Source organism: Vanellus vanellus (assembly GCF_965231255.1).
Source record: "Vanellus vanellus genome assembly, chromosome: 3".
NCBI lineage: Eukaryota > Metazoa > Chordata > Aves > Charadriiformes > Charadriidae > Vanellus > Vanellus vanellus.
Window position 1 is genome coordinate 92,172,595 of NC_138907.1, and position 23,214 is coordinate 92,195,808.

General features: G+C 40.9%; 1 protein-coding gene across 1 annotated transcript in view; it reads right to left on the reverse strand.

Moving 5' to 3' along the window:
• Positions 1-23,214, reverse strand: part of SH3BGRL2 (SH3 domain binding glutamate rich protein like 2) — a gene marked incomplete at both ends in the record, with an annotated part of 43,434 nt that overhangs the window by 11,919 nt on the left and 8,301 nt on the right. The window contains one exon of the mRNA XM_082480742.1: positions 8,309-8,494. Coding sequence (XP_082336868.1) covers positions 8,309-8,494 — 186 coding nt within the window. The remainder of the gene's footprint in view (positions 1-8,308; positions 8,495-23,214) is intronic.

Consider the following 23,214-nt stretch of genomic DNA (forward strand, 5'->3'; position numbering starts at 1 on the left):
GTGGGCCCAAGCCAACCTCATGCAGTTCAACAAGGCCAAGTGCAAGGTCTTACATCTGGGTTGGGGCAATCCCAAGCACAAATATAGGCTCGGCAGGGAATGGCTGGAGAGCAGCCCTGAGGAGAAGGACCTGGGGGTGCTGATTGACAAGAAGCTCAACATGAGCCAGCAGTGTGCGATCGCAGCTCAGAAGGCCAACCGTATCCTGGGCTGCATTAGAAGTGTTGCCAGCAGGTCAAAGGAGGTGATTCTGCCCCTCTACTCCACTCTCGTGAGACCCCACCTGGAGTACTGCATCCAGCTCTGGAATCCCCAACATAGGAAGGACATGGACCTGTTGGAGCATGTCCAGAGGAGAGCCACGAGGATGATCTGAGTGTTGGGGCGCCTCTCCTATGAGGAGAGGCTGAAAGAGTTGGGGTTGTTCAGCCTGGAGAAGACAAGGCTCCAGGGAGATCTTACTGTGGCCTTCCAGTACCTAAAGGGGGCCTACAGGAGAGCTGGGGAAGGACTTTTTACTAGGGCATGTAGCGATAGGATGAGGGGGAATGGCTTTAAACTGGAAGAGGGCAGGTTCAGATTAAACATTAGGAAGAAGTTTTTCACTTTGAGGGTGGTAAGGCACTGGAACAGGTTGCCCAGAGAAGTTGTTGAGGCCCCATCCCTGGAGGTGTTCAAGGCCAAGCTGGACATGGCCTTGGGCAACCTGGTCTAGTGGGAGGTGTCCCTGCCTATGGCAGGGGGGTTGGAACTCAATGATCTTCAAGGTCCTTTCCAACCCAAACCATACTATGATTCTACAAACAGCTGTTATATGATCTCCGAGCAATTCACACTGACTTTTATCTAGCGAGATTATCCCTCTTCTAAAGACAGACCCCGATCACCAAGATGCTAAGCGAATTGAGTAAGACCTCTCCAAGGGTGCAGGGAACCAAATGTGGACTTGCTGAATACAAAATTATCTTCACAACTGCCCTAGCTCCTGAAGTAAACACACTACAGCAGGCATGCTAAGGTGAATTCTGCCACATTGCTTGTGGATCTAGAGAGACAGAGTTCAAGCTCCCTGTATCTGTAGGCACAAGAATAATGACAAACTCCCCAAAGACGGGCCAGTGCAGAAACTCTGAGGCGGCCTTTAGCCAGCTTTCTTAAACCCTCTCTTTCCTCTCTCTTATCAGTGAGTAGTTACTGATTTGTCATTTGACACATATAAAAAAGGAAGAAAATAAATGTCTATGAAACTTTCCAGGATCTTTAAAAAAAAACAAAAGAGACTGATACTTAACAGTGCAAAGAAATCGGTGCTTCAGTACCGTGTGCTGAATAGTTTCTTGAGAACACTGCACCTCTTTCAGCAGCCTGTTTTATTTCTTTCTCGTCTACAGGCCTTCACTGTTTTGATGGAGTCGATACCCATATATTACATTTCAGGGAAGGACAATAAATATCACATATCTCTGTTTCTACTGCTGCCCACTAGGCACTCTATCAGGACTTACCCTAATGCTCTAAACCATATGAGCAGCTTCCAAGAAAAAAAAAAAAAAGGTTAAAAAGAAAGAGTAGTCAGCCTGCTATGTAAATATTTCCCCATCAGCTCAAAATCCCACCTGGAAACAGATTTCCTTTTAATTTTCCTTTTAATTTGTTAATATTTTAAAGTGATAATTTACAGCTTTGTAAGGTTAAAATTAGAGTGCAGTTTCACTGGGAAGTGGAGATTTCCAGTCTTCTGAAAGATCCAGGAGTCACTTCTAGTCTAAGAAGGGTTGTGTATTCAATGTGGAGATCTCAGAGAAAGAAGAAGAGGAAGGTGTGAGGCACATGCCTAATTGCAGACATCACTTTTACAGCATTTCTTGCTTTCTGCTTTAAGAGCTCTCCATGTCCAGTGTTCTGGCTACTCCAGATCCTGTCTAGATACATGTACCTATGGCTCCTCACCTACCATGTGAAGAAGCTAGAGCTTTAGCTGGGGGCTGCAAATTCCACTCTGTAAGCCACATGCCCAAAATTTAGGCATTTCAGTGCTTGGCATCACGCTACAGTCCCTTTGTGAATCTGGCCCTGACGCACCAATCTGCAGTGATCTCTCCGTCTGGACTTTCCATGGTCTGCGTAAAAAGATAACAGTAAGTAGTAAGTTAGTTAGGACAAGTAATTATTTGTTCATTCTTTTAGTGTTTTTAACCTGCAGAATATTTAGTAGTTACAACTATGTTGGGTCCTATCAGCAGTACTTTAGAAACATCCGAATAATTCACATGAAAAATCACTGACCTGGCTGTGTAAAATAAGTCCACAATGGGAAGTAGAGCATTTAGAATTTTTCCTGTAACTTTGAAAGCAAAGGATTTAGTTAGTGAAAACTTGAAGATGAAGACTGCAGTTCATATTCTATGTTTTTACTGGGTCCAGCTGGGATGTAGTTAAGTTTCTTCACAGCAACCCCTATGGTGTTGTGTTTTGGATCTGTGACTAAAAGACCCTTGATAACACACCAATGTTTTGGCTATTGCCAAGCAGTGCTTGCACAGCATCAAGGCAGCCTCTGTTTCTCGCTCTGCTTCCCCTGCCACTCCTAGAGAGTAGGCTGGGAGTGGGCAAGAGGTTAGGAGAAGACACAGCTGGGACATCTGACCCCCATTGGCCAAAATGATGTTCCATACCATATAACATCATGTTCATAAAAAAATGGGGACTGTTTGTCTTCGAAGGCAGCCATTGCTCGGAGACTGGCTGGGCTTTTAGGTGTGCTTTTAGGAGGCGATCAGTGATTGCATTTGCATCACTTGGGTTTTTTACCTTTCCTTCACTTATTAAACTGTCTTTATCTCAACTCATGAGTTCTCTTGCTTTTGCTCTTCATATTTTCCCCACTGTCCTGTCAGGGGAGTGAGGGCAAGCAACAGCTGTGTGGATGCTGGCTGGGATCAACCCACAACAGTCCTTTTTGGCTCCTGAACAGGGACTCAAAAAGGTTCAAGATAATGACAGATTTGATCAGCGTGTGCTAGACTGAATTTACAGCTGTTATACCTGTTCAGCTGTTACTTGGCAGGCTGTTGCTTCGTGTTGCTGGTCACAATGTTGACTCACTTGTTCTTTATGACGATTTGTTTTTTCCCCTCAGTTGCTCTGCTGCTTGCTCCTTTATGTACATCAAACTCTAGAACTTGTTAATGGATGTTTTCAGCTTTTGCTGTTTGCTGTATTTTTTTATCACTTTCTTTTGCTTTACTTGGGAGAGCCATGATAAAAGTATTGGCCTTGAACCTAATCTGGTATTTGGCCCCTGCACTGCCGACATCCCAGTACTCTGGGAACCATCTCATGGAGACAATTAGTGATTACACCTTTCTTCTCTTCTTCAGGAGCCACTTTGTGGAGGAAATGAAGAATGGGCATCTTCCTCTTCTCCTCCAGGACAGAGATTTCCACCCTTGTCGCAATGGCCCTTCAGTTTCTTGAACATCCCAATGTAACCAGAAGGTTGTATCAGTGTGTGCAGTTACACTGATTGTGGCTTTTTGTAAGGTTAACCAACCAGTTTGGAATGCCACACAGGAATGTGCCCTGGGGCAACCAGTTCCTGGGTGACAAGGTGTAGCGGAGAATTTGGGCAGGTGCCTCTTTCCCTTCTGATGCTCTGGGACTTCACTCCTGAACAAACATGGAATCCTGTTGAATTGGTAGACCACTTGAAGGAAGGATGCCCTGCATATACCATAAAGGCACAAATTCCAGCACTGTATTGGGCCCTGGGGTAGGCCTGTGCTTACACTCAAAGGAATAAGAAGGTCTCTGGATCTGAGGACACACAAACAGACACTGTGGATAAATCAGAAATCCAACCCTCAACTACAACAGTTGTTCCTGCAGTCAAGAAGAAATAACAGAAGCACAGGTCAACCCAGTTAGTAAAGGAGATAGAAGCTCCTCCTGAGGGAGAACAGGAAGCAGAGATCATGGAGTGTCCAGAAGGCAGACACATCCAAGCATTGCCCAAGGAGGTGACTCATGCCAAAGTGGCCCTACTGTGTAATAAATTACCAGAAAACTAAAACCAATATGCTCTATTTACTGATGAGTCCTGTCATACTGGGGGGAAACATCAGAACTGGAAAGCTGCTGTGTGGAGTCCCACAAGACAAGTCACAGAAACTGTCACAGGCAAAGGCAAATCAAGTCAGTTTGCAGAAGTGAAAGCCACCCAGCTGGCCCTAGACATTGCTGAAAGAGAAAAGTGGCCAGTACTCTATCTCTTATGCTGACTCGTGGATGGCGGCAAATGCCCTGTGGGGTGGCTACAGCAACAGAAGCTAAGTGGCAGCACAGAGGTAAGCCCATAAGGGCTGCTGCATTGTGGCAAGACATTGCTGCCCAGGTAGAGAGCCTCATCACAAAAGCACATTACTCACATGCCTAAGAACTGTGCCACTGAAGAACATAGAAACAAGGAGCAGGTAGACCAGGCTGCCAGAATTGAAATGGCTAAGGTGGACCTGGACTGGAAACAAAAGGACGAGCTATTCATAGCTCAGTGGGCCCATGACACATCAGGACACCCAGAAAAAGATGCAATGTATAGATGGGCTCGTGATCGAGGGGTTGACCTGACCATTGAAGCCATTGAACAGGTTATCCATGAATGTGAAATACACAGCATGATCAAACAAGTCAAGTGGGTAAAGCTTCTCTGCTGTGGAGAACAGTGGCTGGGAAAGACAGTGTGGGTTGCTTCTCCATCAGGAAAAAGCAAACCTGTTTGTGGGGTTCTTTTTGCTCAAGGGCCAGGGCACACTTCATGGATAATCCAGGAGGATGGGGAAACCCGGTGTGTACCACAAGGAGATTTAACCTTGGGGGAAAACAATCTATGATTTGAGTTGTATGCCATAGCTGTATGTCAAAGGACTACAGCAGGAACCACTCATACTGAGGATGAGCCTTGTAAGGAACTGGGCAAGATGCAAACATTTTCAATGCCCAACAACCCAACTCATCAGCTCCTATTAAAGCTCAACTTTTTTTTTTTTTTTTTATCTTTTCCGAGGTATCTCCACTTTTCTTTATGCAAAGTGCAGGACTTCCCTCTTGGAACATGCACTAGGTGGTAACATTTCCTTACTCTTACATAGCACTAACTAGAGGAAGGTAACTGTAGTCATTTTAGATTTACACTACTGTAAATTAGAAGAGCAGGTTCACGTCCGATTTATCTGCAATGTAGACTCTCTTCTCACACACTTACAATGTTATAGCAATGTCACTAAGATGAAACAACAGATTGTAAAGTCATAAAAATACATGAATCATCATAGTGTCGGTGCTACGTCATAGCACTGGATTATCAGTAAAATGATTTGTGTTCTTGTGTGCTCACAGCTCTTATCTTGTTCACAGGAAATAAAAATGGTTGTTGCCAAGTACTTTATTTCAGAATCCATTAGGCAGAACTTGTTACTGAAAAATTGGAAAGTGCACCTCAGAAGACTGAGAAAAGGACAAGATAGATTAATGATCATATTTGCGATTACATCAACTCAGAAAAATTTCAATGTTTTGCTCACACTTCAAAATATGGAGTTTGTCTGTTGGTACCAGAAGGATCCCTCCTCCTGTGGTACAAGACACTTTGTTTTGTAAACCAGTAAGCATTGGTTATCTTTTTGTACCTTTCCCCCCTTACACCAGCTACCACATGTTCAAGTGGCTGACACTTCCTCTATACTGAAGTTACATTCCAAAAAGTGATTATTTCACATGGTAATGTCCCAGCCAGAAAAATCTATTCCAAGATACTACCCTTGTGTGCATTGCTGAGGTTTTCTACTAAAGCAAAAACAGGGAGAGAAAAAAAATAATGCTTTTACTAACACAGAAAAAACCAGTATGGCTATGAACATGACATGGAGTTCTGGCTCATACACCATATCCTTGGGAACCTCTATTGACATAACATGAGCAAAATAAAAAGTGTACCTATTTTGCTTTGCTTTGTCTATACCTCATACATTTAGAGGAACAGCAATCGATCTGACCAATTTGTATTGTAAGTAAGTCTGTATTGTCAGTAACAATGTATAAGCCAGAATGAGTTCATAGGCAGCTTTCTGGTGAGACTGTAGAACAGGCAGGCAGAAAAACAGTGTTTGTTAATAGAGCAAATTGGATTAGAAATTGCCTGGACACAAATCAGGAATGATAAGCCACAATTTTCACTAACTAAACTAACAGAAAACTCAGTGGGTATTTTTTCAGTTTAAGTTATTTAATATTGATTTACTTTTTTATTATTTATGTCAAGATAAACATATGAAAACATTCACTGTGCAAATGACAGAGTTGTGCAATGTCTGCTGACTTCATCTAATTGTGATATTTTAACCCCCTTTTCAGCACTGATCTCCTTTGCCTCCTGCCTAATGTTTTGCCTCCACTCTATTACCTAAGCACTTCATTAACTAATGCAGTAGGCTAACTGATGAATGTTGGAGATCCTGCACATACTTCTTCCTTCATCCTAGAACTTACAGTTTCTTTCAAACCATGTTGGCTCTTTAAAGATGTTCATGCAGACAGTGAGGTCTAGTAATAGGATTAACTCTGCACAACCAAAACAGCTATCAGCTGAGCAGACAGATTAACGAGATCATCTCACATGTTGCATGACATCTTCTTTGCTAATTACAAAGAGCAATTTCCAAGACTACGTTAAAACATGCTATAAAGACAAGCTGAACGGGTAAGAAACAAATCGCTTAAAACATTGTTTTTAAGGCAAACTAAAAATCACACAGAACAATTAAAATGTTATTATTTGGCAGCAAGGAACTGCTCCATAAGTGAAGGTCAAAAACCCTTCCATGTCCCAGACACATTTCTTTAACTGACATTTCTTACCCAGAAGTAAGAAGATACGAGTCACACTGCTGAGGTGAACAAGTAAGGCCAATATAAAACATACGGGAGGGATGTTAAATACCTTGCTTCAAGAACCCAGTTAGCTGCTGCATCATACCCAATCTGTGTGCTGCAGAGCATCGTAAATCATTTCTTATAAGCTTCCTACATTAAGCTAACAATTGCACTGCAGTCAACAGGTTCTCAGCAGATCTGAACAATCCATCAGCTAGAAGCAGCTTAGATACAGCACTGTTCAGTCTCGCAGGGACTAAGTTAGAACCAGCTTGGATGTATCTCCACCACATTGTAGTCTGAAACCCACACAATACCCACATTTACTGTGGTCTAGCTATTATAACGAGAGAGACCCTCTGCCCCGTTTCATTCTCCTACTGAATTCACAGACAAACCTTACCCAATCACTTCCCGAAGCAGCCAGGGTGGCGCATCAAACCTCCCTTTCTCCTATCAGCTAGTCTAACAGGCACCTCTAACCTGCCTCCTAAAGGACGTACAAGTCACACGGTTGAAGTACGGAAAGATACAGCAAGGCAAAGAGGACCCAGCTGTGGTCTTATATTTTGTTGAAAGATGAGTAAAAGTTCTGGGAAGATTCTCTCAGACTACAACAGTGCCCAAGACTCAGAGCTGCAGTGTACCATGCTGGATAAACAGGAATGAAACATTCATATGGTGCCATTCTTAACATATCAAAGGCTAGCATTTCAGCTTGCAGTAGCGGATGGAGAAATTATTGCAGCTTAAATCATCAGAGAAACCAGTCCACCCATCAATCTGTTGTCAGATTCACAGGCTCTCATGCTTAGCAGTCTTTCAGCAGAGGAAGACAAGTCAAGCTGCTTTGCTTTAGGGAAAAATAAAACTGTTCTACAATTTAGACACCGAATAGTTTTCATTTATCCTAGAGACTAACTGCATAAAGGCTGTCTGAGCATAAATGAAATTTACACTATGACAGCAGCAGAGAAGGAGCTTAATTACAATGACAATATAACTCAGTCTAGCCATTTACTGTGCCAAAGATTTCTTTCTGATTTTTTATGCTTGAACTAGACCCATAGCAAGAAAACCATAAATCCCCAGCTTATAGTGGGGTTTCACAAGGGACTTGACCACCAACAGGTTGTAGATGAAGCATGTGACATTACAAATTCTTACATTCATAGAGGGAATCCACCAGCTGAAGACAACTTTAGGATTTACAGATGAATGATCTGGATTTTCACCGTATGATCATTACCTGCTGCTATCGCCCCAAACTGTCACCATTAATTCAGCCACTACTAAAAGCTCAACAGCAAGTCCCAGCTTTTTAAATGGCCAACAGGGTATACTAATATATCGTCCGTTGACAACCATAACAGCTACTTACTCCACAGTACCGATCATCACTGAATATCTGTGGTGGCAGTGGATTGCCTTGAGCGGGCTGCCTATCCTCAGGAATATTTTTATACATCCATTGTCTTTTCTCCTCTGACATTGTGATATCCACTTCTTCAAACTCTATGCGATTGGCTTCCAGAAACCTCACCACATCTTGTTGCCTCTTCTTTATCTAGATAAAAGAAATTAAAAAAACAAAAAAAAACAAACAATACTCAGAGCAAGTCCACGATAACTCAGACATGTTTACAAACCTGAGAATATTCCTCCTCTCCCATCCTACTTTCATGGAAGTCACAAACTTAGGAAGATAAAGCAGACAATATTTTTTTCAGTTTTAAGTTCATAAAAGTTAAACACTGTTGTTTCTTTATAAGTTGGCAAAGGTTATACTTCCTCACCTCAAAGGCTCTCTTTAGTTAAACTGTGGGAATTTCAGCCTTCACTTTCTAAAAATAATTTTAAAAAAATAATCTGTATGGGACTCTTCAGAAATAGGAATTAAAAGAGGTAGCTTGTTTTCAAAGTCATTAGGGCCTACATTTTTAAAGTATACAGGCACCTAGAAATGCAAGGTAAGCAATCCGGCAAGCCTCAGAACAACCTACTCCAGTAAGTGTTCATTGAGATAAACATGTTGGTACAGCTAAAAATAAAAACACCTCAGCTACACACATTTTTGTTTTCCTAGACGCCTACACATCTTTTAAAAATGCAGCTTGATGGTTCCCTGAACAAGGCTTGTTGAATCTTTAATTAAGAGTGTCTGTCTGCATAATACACATGCCTAAAAATAAGCATCACCTCATGTCTTGAAAATTAACTTCATTGCAAAAAAAAAAAAAAAAAAAAGTATGAGAATTGTACTAAATGTATGTGGTTTCTGCCCCTCAAGGAGATTATCATCTTTATACAAAAGCCTAACAGAGGCAGAACACTGGCAGTTTTTAGCTCATTGTAGCTACCGAAGATCAACCCTTAACTGGGGTTCAAGCAGATACACTCAGGTGAAGACTACTTCTGCCTCAAATAGGATTTTGTATCAAGACCGCAACCTTTGAAATGAAAGTCTGTAGGACCAAGGAAAGCTACACGGGCTCATTAGGCTAGGTCTGCTCTGCATTTTCTTCAGTCCATACTGTACTTTTTGCATCTACTTAATGAAACAAATTCTTTCAGAAAGGAACTATAAATTATATGCTGTATTTTTTACAGTTATCATCAACACCATTACTTGAAGGAAAAAAAAATACAGCTTTAATAATTTTACAGTATTCCTGGAGTGTCAGATCCACGCAGTTGCTGACTGGCATAAAGCCCAGGTGGATGAATCATGCCTGTGGGTATCATATGACCTAGATACTATTTGGAAATCAGAGAATTTTTAAAGTGTATGTGCTAGTTGTTCTTGTCACACAACTCATTCTGTCTACCTAAGTGCACCACAAAAATACATAACTTTTGGAGATAACGCTGATGGAATCATTGTTTCCTTGAAATAAGAGGGTAACCATCCCAAGAAACTGCAAAGACAAAGCTCTTAAATGATTACTGTCTTTCTTAAGAAGTGGGCTGCATAGTAAGTTTGTGTCTCAGTGTCTTACTCTTTTCCTTTTCTTACATATACTGGTGGGGTTTTTTAGGCATGTATGAAAGGATCACTTTTTCATACAGAAAACAGCTCTAAAATTTGTGTGCAAATAATGCATTATCAACAACAGCAAAATTACTGCATCATCATCACTGCTGGTACCAAAGACAACATGCATTTCACTGTCACCCTAAAAATTGCAAAGACAAATTCTGCTGTTAATGTAGAAGTGAAAGACAAAAATCTTTTCCTCTTTCACCAAAAAAAGCTGCGAGGCCCAAAAGAGACAGACTGAGATTTTCTTGACACGAATATTAAGTATTTGTTCAAACAGAACAGAGACATCTAAAATGATGTGTGAGAGAGGTCATTTACTTACAGTGGAGTACTGCGAAAACCAACACGAATTCCCTCCTGCACTGGTCAGAGCAACCAGCAAAGTACGTAGTGCCTGGACCAGCCCTCCAGATGAGGCCAAATGGCATCATCTGGCCAAGTCTGTTAAACCTGCACCCTCTCAGAGCAGCCGCATGCAAACTGCACATTAGGAACAATCCCCAGCATGCTGTAACATCTAAATCATGGCCACGAACTGCTTGTGAGGCTGTAAGTAACACTTGGCCAAAGCTGTCCATGTCAGCAACTGTTCTTCTAACAGGTTCACAGTACCAGAGAGCTCCATTGCTCAGGCCCAGGCCCCATACCAGGGCACATGTATCTACATGTACCCATTTTCATCTACTGTCTTCCAGTAGTCTGTAGACTGGGCACAAGTTTAACTGCAACTCAGATTTAATCGTAACCCTTATATTTTACTGTTCACGCCATGAGAATTCTCCCACAAACCTACATTTTCTAATCTCTCCTTTTTATTTTTATGAAACTAATTAAGATGTTGAAGTGAAATAAATTGTGGGGTGGGTTTTTTTTTTAGCCAGAAGCCTTGCAATTCTCTACACAACATCTGCATGAGTTATCAGCTGTGGATGTGCCAGCTGCATAAATTTAAACAAAATGCCCTGAAAATTTTTAGCCAAAAAAGTAGTATCTTCTCCTCCCCCAAGTGATTTGATTCAAGTCTGCAAACTGGAACAAGAGCATTAGCTACATTAAAAATCCTGTTAAATTATGCCTTGTTGTTTAAGATGGATGCTCAGAGCATCTGCCGCAATAGAAGCCAGCTGATTATTCCCCAAGAAAACCACAGGACCTTTGTCTTCCTCTACAACTGGATCTGTGCCGCAGGAGTGCGTCAGCCTCACAATCCTGCCTGCAGCTCTCATCTGTGGTTACTCTGAGCTCTACAAACTTCCAGCGTTCGACCACATGAAACACTGCGCAAAGACAACACGACACAAAGAGCAGTGTCAGTTCTCCCTTCCTCACTAGCCTATCCAGGGGATCTGAGCTCCTGTCGAGAGCCCAGTGGAGAAAAATGCATCCTCATTTGACAAACTATGGAAGTGGATACTTCAGTCCTCTTTGTGAAACTTAGCCTTGTACCTTGCTGCTTCTGAGGTTTCCAGAGCATGATGCAACCAAAAGGAATCTGAAAACAGTATTCATATAATCAGAGGCACCACGTTAATAAAAAGATAGGTTCGCAGCTATTCATACATCACTTTCAGAAAGCATCTGCATTCTTACAGGGTAGACTGCTTTAGCATCAAAATATTTTGGTTTTAATATGTTTCAGCATATCAGAAGACACTGTGAGATACACCATCAAAATATACATCCATTGTGAAGTTTCAGAGGGAAAAACATCCCCTATTTACTTTTGTAAAGGGACTGCAGCTTCCATATGCATCATATTTATCTCATCTCAAACAGGCAGTTTGATGTTGATTTTTTTAAAACTTTCTTGTAGTCATGAAAGTGTATTAGCCATAAATACAACTTGGAACAGGTAATATTATCTCTTTTTATTAAGACTTTGAAACAAAATCAGTGTCTCTTTACATAATATGATCCTACTCTAACATGGTAAAGAAAACTCAGAGCTAATCATAATACAATGTTTGTCTCTCATATTTTTAGTAGGCTGATTGTTTTCTGAACATCATTTCTCTGGGTCTGGTTTTACTGTTAATCTATATTTTTATTCACAAAAATAAGACAGGAAAATCTCCCAGGGACTTCTCCACTTTATCCCAGTATTTGAAGCTGGTCTCCTTATTAGGATTAAAAAGCAGAAAAATAGGATGATCATTTTGACATACATAACTGTTAAAATGAGCTAATCACCTGTTCAGTTAGCCTGATTTACAAAAAAAAAAAAAGCCCATCTCAGCTAAAGTACCCCAGCTTTCTCCCCTAGTTTTCATTTCTTTATACTGATTTGCAACAGGTAACAGGAGGATAAGCTTTCAGACTGCTTTGAAGAAATACTTCAAAGACATCCTCAGGCCAGGCCAGGTGGGACCACTGGGATTATCTGTTCCGACCTTCAGCATCCCTGAATTAATACCTCTTAGGAGCAAAGAGTTTCTTCAGATTTTTTTTCTCCTTAAGCTCCATTCCTGAACTGATAACAGGGAATCTGATAGTCTTTGTAAATTGTTCCCATAGTTAATTAACTGCCTTCACATTAAATATTTGCTTGCTTCTGTTCAGAATTTGCCTCACTTCTGGCTTCCAGTCACTTTACTTTTTATATCTTTGGTCAGACTGAAAACTCTTCTGTTATAAAGATTTCTGTTTCCCACACAACTAATATGGGGGGGAAAACAGATCTCCCAGCTAACCTGAACAGTGATCTCCAGTAAAAAGATAAATCCTATCACTCATTTAACAGCAGAATAAGGATGTTACCATCATAAATCATGTTCAGACTGGATCAGAAGTTTAGCAAAATCAGACCACATCCTCTATTCAAAATTCCCTGGAAGCTTATCATCATTTCCAACAGATCATAATTTCCTTCTTTCCCCCCCCCCCATGCTTCCTGAAACTGTTTTCAGAAGGTCTTCTGTAGTAGAAAGGCTTGCCTACTGACAACTGCTGAACCAGAGGAGCTTATCATGTAGTCTCTCCATTACTACCTGGCTGCAGTATTTCATTATTCCATACTATTTTTACCAAGATATTCAGTACACTGAAAAAATCTCACTAGTCCAGGATTTATCTAGCCCAGATAGGAAAAATGAATATTACTTCTACTGTACTACAGGCAGATGACTCAAGTAGCAGTATTAATAGGAACTGTGAAATAGGCATGATTAAAGAGAACTTCTCTGCCTTATTTCATTAACCCAGTTAATATAAATGGAACAAAGCAGACAAGTTTTCAGTTCCAAATGTCTTCAGGGTGTCAGCAGGCATGTTGCTGAGTGTCTGGTGCCCACAAAGTGGACACAGGAGGTTGATCTTCTGCTCTAGACTCTAACCCCCAACGTTTGGAGATAAGGCATGCGCTGGGCTTCATTCCTCCTGCCTGCAAGTGGAGGGAATGACAGGAGGTACCATTCGGTGCATTGGCTGCTGAGTGAGATGTGTAGCACTGACTGTCCTACAGCCTCATCATCCTGGAACCGAAGGGACCGAAAGCTTAACCTGAACTGTCCAGTCATTGCAGACAGATCCCATGAACAAATAGCCTGCTTTCTAACACAAAACTCCACCCCAAAAAATATTCAGATCACACGTGCTGCGAACAAGGCCTTATGATGAGGATCTCCTAAACTGGCTTGTTAGACCACAAACACATTTTAGAAGTCTGACATTTAAAAAACCAAAACAGAACACATGTCTAAGTCCACCTTAAAGACTTGTTTCACAGACTGGCATATGTCTATCTAGACTTGTGCCGCTAAAGACAGAGATGGTCCTGCTGGTTCCCTTCTCTTTCAATCTGGTTACTCTTTCCTGATGCCTGCCCTTAGTCCAGAACAGCGGCAGCCATGTTATCCACTCACTAACTCAGCCAAAAACTGAATGTATTGCATTTGGCAGGGGCACCTTTAGGGTGCAGTTTGATGATACAACTAAGCAGATCTCACCACTGGCTGTCACTGAGATGACACAATGTTCCTACCTCCTGCCAAGCAGCTCCTGCAGCTTTCCTTGCACAAGCATAATGCAGGAACCAGGGGAACAAGGGAAAGAGCATCAATAATGTCGGCATGGCAATCTCATCAGTAGCAAAACCGCACCCTAAAAAAGTGGATCAGCAGAAGCTGAAGCATGACCAGCTACAGGTATTTGAAATATGAACTGCATAAACAGCATCTGTGTTATATAAACACAAGCTCCAGCTCACTCCCACAGCTGAAAATATCAAACCGGAGCCTCTGCCTGTACAAGTCATGCAAACGTAACCAAACGGATTATTGCAGTGTAAAATGCAGATGTAATATAGTTACTGCAGAGGATTAATAATCTTCACTTCTCACACAGATGAGGCATAACACATACCCCCAGACAATGAGATACTACGTTCTAACAAAGAGATGCAAGCCCTAACCACATCAAATGAACAGAACTCTGTTTACAGTGTTAACTGCAAACTGATGCATACCTTCCTTAGAAAAGCAAGGAGGAGGCAATGCCGATTACAAACACACTAAGCAACATCTGCATTCTTTTCTTCTGTTTCCACTATGTTTCTGCTTTCACACAGAGGCAATGAAAAATGATCTCACAGACTCGCAAGGCTGACATGCAAATCCTCATGGTCGTTACATTTGCAACTTGTAGTGACAGAGACTTTCTACCAAATTTCTCTTTCCTTGCCTGGCTTAGGAAAGGAGAGCACAACTGACCCCTGGCAATTTTTATTGCAGAGATGGCAGTACTGTGACAGACCATTACAAAGGTTTGTATGATTAATTCATTGCTCTTGGCACAGGAAAATACAACTCAGCTACATATATATAGGGGAAAAAGGAGAGAAGAAGCTGTGGTGAGGTGAAGGAGGGTAATAAAGAAGAAATTTTTTAAATAAAATAACTATTCCCAAAAATAAAGTGGCTACGTGCTATAGAAAATATTGCATTACATGTGATAGAAGGAAAATACAGTCTCCTTAGAACAGACCTCCAAATAGATGAAAACACCTTCAGCGCCTCATCCTCAAGAAAATGTTTCAATATCCTAAAAGTTGACTATAGAACTTTACAATCTGAAAAGAAATAGAACAGTCCCTGAACAGGGGGCACATGCAGCCTGCACTGCTCTGGTCTCCTGCTAGCAGCAATCTTCCGCTTGCACGCAGAGGCATAATTAAGGACACGCCATATGAAATACTCTCTGGAACTGGGAGGGCAATCTGTTCAGCTTTATGCAAAATAAGTGCAGGTCCCTGGGAGCTGCTGAGACACTGCCTAGCCAGGCAATCTGCACACCTTTACCTCTCTACACATCTTCACCTCTCTGCACTGTATGTATGGTATCTTTGAAAAGAGTCGAATATTTAAAAAACGCCATTAAAATTTGAGCCAGGTGTTTTTTTTTAAGACTCCTAATCATAAGCAGTCAGCCAAGAAAAACATATTATTTTCTTTATCTACAAAGCTATAGAAGACAGTAAACTGCTCCATGCCCAATGCCCGCTTACCTCGTATTTTCCTTGTCTGATGTTGCACTATGATAAAATGCATTTAAATCTATTTCTGTGTATGTATGTCTATTACAAGCTGAAAGGAAATTTTTCTTATTTAAGTTAGTTTGTAAGAAAACATTGTTCTCTCTGCAAGTAACAAGGTAACACTCAGAAATATGAAAGAGTCTTTGGCAAGTACAAATACATCTATCAGTGCACAAAATGAGACGGTGAGAGTTTGCTCAGGGGTTTACCTGGTATTATTTCTGTAAGCAAAAAAGGAAAAGGAGAGACAGATCTGGAACAAACAGAAAAGGGGGAAAAACCAAGGAAGGAAAAAGAGAAGGTTCTACAGAAGTAACAGCTACAAGCAGTGCTGTGCAAGGGCACCTTCCGTTGCATCAATGTGAAACCAAACAAACAAACAAAAAAAAACAAAACAAAAAAACAAACCAAACAACATTACTTGTGGAAATAAAAAGCGGCTAAAACAAAGTGAAGCTTGACGACTGCAACAAGAACTGAACCAGAACTTGGAAGTCCCGCTGGACAGGCAGGCAGCTCCAAGTCAGAGGGACCTTGATGGTTAGAAGCCAGAGGATTCCATGCAGACTGAGACACACAGCGAGAAGATTCCCAGCCTAGCCTGGCAAGCAGCAGACTGCCAGATTGAAGGTCAGGATGCACAGTTGTTTATTCCAGTAAGGAAGCTTGCAAAACTTACTGACCGTTTGGATCATAACCTACAGCAAGAGCTCCATTCTGTGGAATTAGCCTATCCTGAAAACTTTTACGTTTCTATTTGACAAAATGCACACTAGAAATTATATTTGTGCTACAGATACAGGATCTTTCCCAGTCATAGGTATTTTCTTGAGAGGACACTGGGAAGGCATACTGGTTCTTCTTCAGCTGGCCCTCTAGCTAAAACAGAGGGCAGATTACCAGAGCATTCTGGTAACTTGGTCCATTTTTAAAAATGTCTCAGCCAACAGTGAGCCAAGAAGATTCAAAATTCTTAGAATTATGTGCCAGGACTTTTGGGGTTTTTTTGGTTTTTTTTTGTTTTTTAAAAATCAAGGTTGGGGATCCTAGTGGCTAGCACAGAAGACAAGAGAAATTTTAAGCAGCCTGCAAGATTTCAGGGATTCACAAAGCATATTTTCAGCTATCAAAAATTTCTCCTGATGGAACCACCCTGCAGGACTAGAATAATTCATTTCAAAAGACTAACAATTCAAACTCTAGCTGGCAGCTAACTTCTTTCAATAGATAGATGTTTTTGTTTGTAATTTGCCATATGTTTTAGTAATTCAAGAGAGTGGTTAAAAAGAAAGTGTTATTTTCATGCATTTTTCCAACAGAAACCTCTCAAAGTTGCCAGAGAATAATCTAAATCTCCTGCTTAGCATTCTACATTTAACTCCTCCTCATACTATTCTCTTTTGTCAAAGTGGCATATTTATAGCAAGTATTTTGCATCATGAAAGAAACCCTTTCAACAAGCAACATCTATCATCCTTTTCAAAATGTATACTACACATAAATACAAGTATGATCGCTGCAACCCTTATTAATTCAGCTACTCTTTAGTACCTCCTAATTAAATGCAAGTTGTTTTCTGATCTCCATCCTATGTTACGTTTATTCATATGTTTATTTCTTTTGATTTCTGCAAGTTACTTAATTCTGAAAAATATCCTTTGGTTCCTAGCAGAGTCCCCATTCAGCAAGGTAATTGAGAAATATAAAGTTCTGAACTACTGGAAACTCAGTCCTTAGTCCTGCAGTGATGAACAGAAAATTGACCTTTGAATCTCACAGTTCCTCCTGCAGAGTTAGGAGAGCGGGGAATAGTTTGGTGCCTTGCACACCAATGTCCAACACTGCTATAGCTGAAAATCTTCAGAGGTTTAAGAGCTATCACTTCGTTAACGTGAATCAAGCTGGCTCGGCAGAATTATGATTTTGTGGAGGGAAGGAAAACACAATAACTATGTTTTATTTCTTTATTTTCTTAAAATGTGTTAAATATTTGGAAATTGTTTAAAGTTCACTGAAATAGCACTGAAGAGAGCAGTTTTATAGCAAGTTTTTGAAAGTAAGCAAATGCTGTAATACTCATATAAGTCAGCAGTGTGCCGTGGCAGCCAAGAGGGCAAACTGCATCCCGGGGTGCATCAAACAGTATAACCAGATGGTCAAGAGAGGTGATTATCCCGCTGTATTTAGAACTGGTGTGGCCTCACCTTGAATACTGTGTGCAGTTCTGCGCCTCACAATTTAAGAAGGATGTGAAGGTCCTTAAATGCGGACAGAGGAGGGCAACAAAGCTCATGAAAAGGCTGGACAGAATGTCCTATGAGGCGCAGCCAAGGACTTTGGGCTTATCTAGTTTGGAGAAATGGAGGCTGAGGGGCAACCTCATTGCTCTCTACAACTTCCTGAGGAGGAGGAAGTAAAGAGGGAGGTGTTGATCTCTTCTCCCCGGTACCCAGTGACAGGACACATGGGAATGGTTCAAAGCTGCATCAGGGAAGGTTCAGATTTGACGTTAGGAAGCATTTCTTTACTAAGAGGGTGGTCAAACACTGGAACAGGCTTTCTAGAGAGGTGGTCGATGCCCCAAGCCTGTCAGTGTTTAAGAGGCATTTGGATAATGCCCTTAATAACATGCTTTAACTTTTGGTCAGCCTTGAAGTGGTCAGGCAGATGGACTAGACGATCATTGCAGGTCTCTTCCAACTGAAATATTCTATTCTATTCTAAATTCTGCAAAGAAAAAAAAAAAAGTTTACAAACAAAAAAATCTCCCAACAAGAAATTCACACACATTTCCTATTATCTAACATGTTTATCACCTAAACTTTTAAGATGAAAACACACAATTGTCTTTTTTTTTTTTTGTGACAGGGTGAGTCAGCAGAGCACTGAAAGTGTTGTGAACTAGTTCTATGTATTTATCACATTGTTTTGTAACAATGAATAAAGCATCCCCAGCTGTATTTTCTGTACTTATTGCAAATGAGATATAAAAGCAAATTTCTTGGCTCTAAAAAAATAGGTCATGTTTTTTCCTTCTCATTAGCTTTAAGCATCAAAACCCAGGGGCATAGGAATATTTATCTATTAGAATGGATAAAAACACCTAGCAGCCCATGAGATGTAATAAGTAATTAGCCCTGTTTCGTCTGGGTGGGGTCTCAGTCATGTTAGCTCAAGTTGTAAGTCCCATTGGCCACCTCCTACCCTACCTGAGAGGCTGCACCCTCTATATTTTGTCACTCTGGACCCATAGCCCAACACTCAGGTACACCCAATTGCAGCTCCAGCTATTTCTGAAACAAGAGCTAGCTGATGAAGACTGTGGAGCCCTAAGATGCCACACACAGCGTAGAGTCTCCTGACAGTATGGTAGAGTTTCAAAGAGACATTCAGGCAAGCTCCAAGACTATAGTACTGCCTAGCCCAGCAGTGACATACTGGGTTTCATGGAGAACCCTGTTGCCGCATAAACACAAGGTCAAATCCATATTCCACACAGCTACAAATCCCCCGCGACAAATTTGAGAGAATGATTGGACACTTGGAAAAAACATCTAGCCTTTCCCTAAGAAGGACTACGCTTGCATTTATTTGTTTTCTCATCCTGAAAGATCTGAGATATTATGATTCCAAAACTCTCCAAAGAATTTGAAAAACAAGCTTGTGAAATAAAGCTGTCAATACTTTCACTATTTTCTCCTGACAGCTACTATCCACACAGCACAGATGTGTCATACTGCCAACTACAGATATACACACCCCTGATAATGCACTTTAAAATAACAGCCGTAACAGCAGTGCCAGTCATTCAGAATTTCTTGTGCTAAGTTTTTATGGATATTTACAGGTTTTCCCAGCAGTATATGAAATAGCAACAGAAAAATGCATTTGCAGCTCTAGACAAATGTCAGATTTCAGATAAAATTAGACTCTATTACTGCAAAGTCCTATTGGCATGTTTTTGCAAGGCTAGGATGATGGAGTTTGTTGATATTCTCTAAACTGCCACTGCTGTTATTCAGATCAATAACAGAATCACCTTTGACTCAAGTGAGAGCAGAACAAGGCTTCTAACTTTATTAACAAATGTCAACGTTATTTATCTCAACAAACGCAACTACATCTGTGTAGCTCGTGTGTTCTTGCAGCTCCGTATGTGCAAATTCCCATTTCTTTTCTATTTCTGCAGCCCCATTTCTTAATGGCTAGCTGCATCTCCAAACACAGCAGCCATCTGATTTTTGTACCATAAACTGCAGACACATCTCCTGTAGGGTCAACAGGACTCACCTCCACATAGCCAAAGGTATCACTGAATGCTATGCTGAATAAACCCACAGATTTTCAGACTCTCCCAGAGCCTGATGCTGGGAACCTTTACCAGAAAATAGACCTTGCTGCAGGCAAGCCAGTCTCACTAGGTAAGAAGGGACTGCTTGCACATCAGGGCCTTCAAGGCAGCTGTCTTCTCTGATCAAAGACTAGTTTTGTATCGCCTTTCTAACTAATTTTAGCTTCCTAGCAGGTTCCTACTGAAGAATTTGATGCTATCTAAATCCTTCAAATACCGCTTCTGTCTCTGCTTCTACATAAACATATCAGATCACTCAATTAGAGACATTTCAGGAAGATTGTCTGACCTTAGGAGATGCAGATCCAGATCAAAGGTCTAATGCGTATTTGAAATGTGTTTCTTTAGATTAGATGGGGATGAGAACTTCACTATCCCTGCAGCAAAGTAATGACAGGTTTCAGTTGCTGATGCTCTATCGTTTCTCAGATCAAAGGAAGCTTACTTTCAAATGAAGACACACAAAAATTCACTTGCCTTTCTCTAAAAAACACAGACCCGAATTAAGAAACCAGTCTTTATTGATTTGTAACGTCACTGTTAAATTGTTCCAAATAATCACTCAGAAAGGTTTTAATAGCACAGATAATACCCAATATCATCCTCTGCAGCACACATAAACACCAGGAAATAAAACAAATTTGTGGACATTGTGATAGAATTCCCACCGTTAAATTCTGAGGAATTTTTTTTTGTCACGTTCACTTGCTTCAACTGGGATCTATCCAGTGAATTCAGAAGACCCGTGTTACATAGCAGATTGGTAAAAAGGATCACAACAGGCTGTATCTCCTAGCGTGTGAAGATAAAGTTCTTTTTGTATAAGCATAAAAAGCCAAAAGCCAACTGGAAACACTTTTCAATATGTGTGAAGCAAACATACACAATCATATGTTTTGATTTGTATTTAATACTGAATACAAGTTCATGGTTTCGGGGCTCTGCCCACAAACCAAAGCTCTGATGGTAACTCTGCTGGCAGAGTTTGCAGCAGAACAATCCCATGAAATGAGACATTCAGAAAGCCAGAAACTGTGGCTGTTTAAAGCTTTAGGAAAGAATTTTTCACAGAAAGTGTGGTCAGGCATTGGCATAGACTGCCCAGGGAGGTGGTTGAGTCACCATCCCTGGATGTGTTTAAGAGACATTTAGAGGTGGTGTTGGGGGATATGGTGTAAGAGAGAACTTTGTAGAGTAGGGTAGATGGTTGGACTCGATGATCCCAAGGGTCTCTTCCAACCTAGACAATTATATGATTCTATGATTCTTTGTCACAAGCAGAAGCTTGCTACCCTCCTCTTGCCAAAAGTTGTCACCACCCTAGCAACAGTGGCAAAACTGGACATGTCCTGGTGCTGCAGGTGCTCAGTTTCACAGTCCAATGTATTAGTAGCCCACCTTCAGCACCTATGAAGGCAAAACCACAAGGCTGCAATCAAAAAGACTAGAATGCAGGCACACATTCTGTCCTACAGCTCTGCAACAGGCAACTTTGAAGTTATCAGCAGTAAGGTGTTAAACTGCCACCACTAGCCCTGTCAGAGCTCTCAGATAAAAATCTTCATAATATTGTTCACGCTGATGTTAACCTTTTTGCTAGGTAGGAAGGGCAATATTTATTGCCACTGTATGCTCCCATTAGCCAGCACAATTATATCGGTGATTATCTTATACAACTATTTTGAGGTTTTGTAAGCACCTCATTATCTGAAATAAGTTACATAAGTAAAACCCTTAAGTGTAGGCCAGAGACATGGAATAACAAAGACAGCTGAGCAAGCACCGTGATTTTAGCACTCCAGCTTACATAGAAGACGGGCATCCATGGTTACAATTCCATAAGGTCCAGCTGTCGAAATAAAGGAGCAGTCATTTTTGATAGGGCCCCGACAGATGCTGACACATCTTGAGCAACCAATGTGAGGCACCAGGACATTATCTTTATTTCTCTTCTGGGGATGCAAAAATCAGTACTTCTACTAATAATATGATAATTAGCATCTATTGGTGGTTAAGAAACATATATTTATATCTGTGTATATGTGTGTGCATATAACGTATATATATTTATATATAATGTGTGTATATCTCAATATATATGTGAGCATGCAAAAACACACATCTACATATGTATATTCAAACAAAAGCCAGGTTGACACATTTGCAAAGGTTACTCCCTGGCATTAACTTCTGCAAGTTTATTCCTTGCAGTAAAATGAGAAAAGACTTGCAGTTTTCCCTGTTGTCTTCCGAGGAATGGTGGGGATTAGTTATCCAGAGGTAAAAGAGCAAAACCAACAACAACGACTCCTGGAACTCTTAAATGTCAAGACAAGCTCTATCCTACCCAAGGGAGATGGGTAACAACAGAAGGGCATGCTGTTATTGATGATTAACATGAGTCACCGAAAAACCTGCATCTCCCAAGAGCTTCTCTTCATAAATCAGCTAGCAAGACAGTTACTCCCCTTCCTCCATGCCAAATTCAATTATTTTATAGTGAAGTACAATATTAGACTAAATAAAGCTTGTTTACTGTTGTAAAATCCAGTTGTTTTTCTCTTCCCCCACTAATGAGATAGAAATAAATTTGTTTCAAGAAGGCTCCTCATCATTAGAGCTCTTATCGCCCCAAAAGAAGGATATCCACATGATTTAGCCCCTTCAGAGTGGTGATAAGTCTTACGGGAAAGTAGCACACCTGAATGAAAGCACTGCCACAGCCTTCAACAGAAGTACCAAAAGATTTCATGCCAAAATACTTCACAGATGGAGGCCTAAAGCCCAAGAAAGACAAGAAAGCAGGATTTATATCCCTGCTGACTTGCTAAGAGACAAACTATGTTAAATGAGTTGCCTGCACTACGTTTGTATCGCAGTCGTCCCTTCCTCACAGTCAAAGCACCTGAAGTTCACCAACAAGTTAGAGTCATTCCTTGAAAGATCAGGTCACACATTGCTCACCTACATGAGCCCCACTGAAATGAATCTGATATTTGTTTGTAGAAATGAGAGTCAACAGTGGCTTAAGTTTCTGAATCGACTCCATCTGCCCATCCAACAGTTGCTGACTAAACAACATACCAAACCCCAGGAGAAAAGATTAAGGAAACAATCTTATGGCTACTGAGGAACTCAGAAGCTCTTCCAAGCTATTGCAGCTAACTGCAGACTATTTCCATTGACAGTCCCAGGTAAGAAACGCTACCACCGCCTCTACATTTCCCCTCATCTCACCAAGAAGGAGATCCACCAACTTAAGGGACCTACAAAATGTAAACTATCTTCTCTAAAACTTACCAGATATTAAGCTGGTAAAAAACACTGACTTACTGGAACACAACCACGGTTTTGGATACAGTA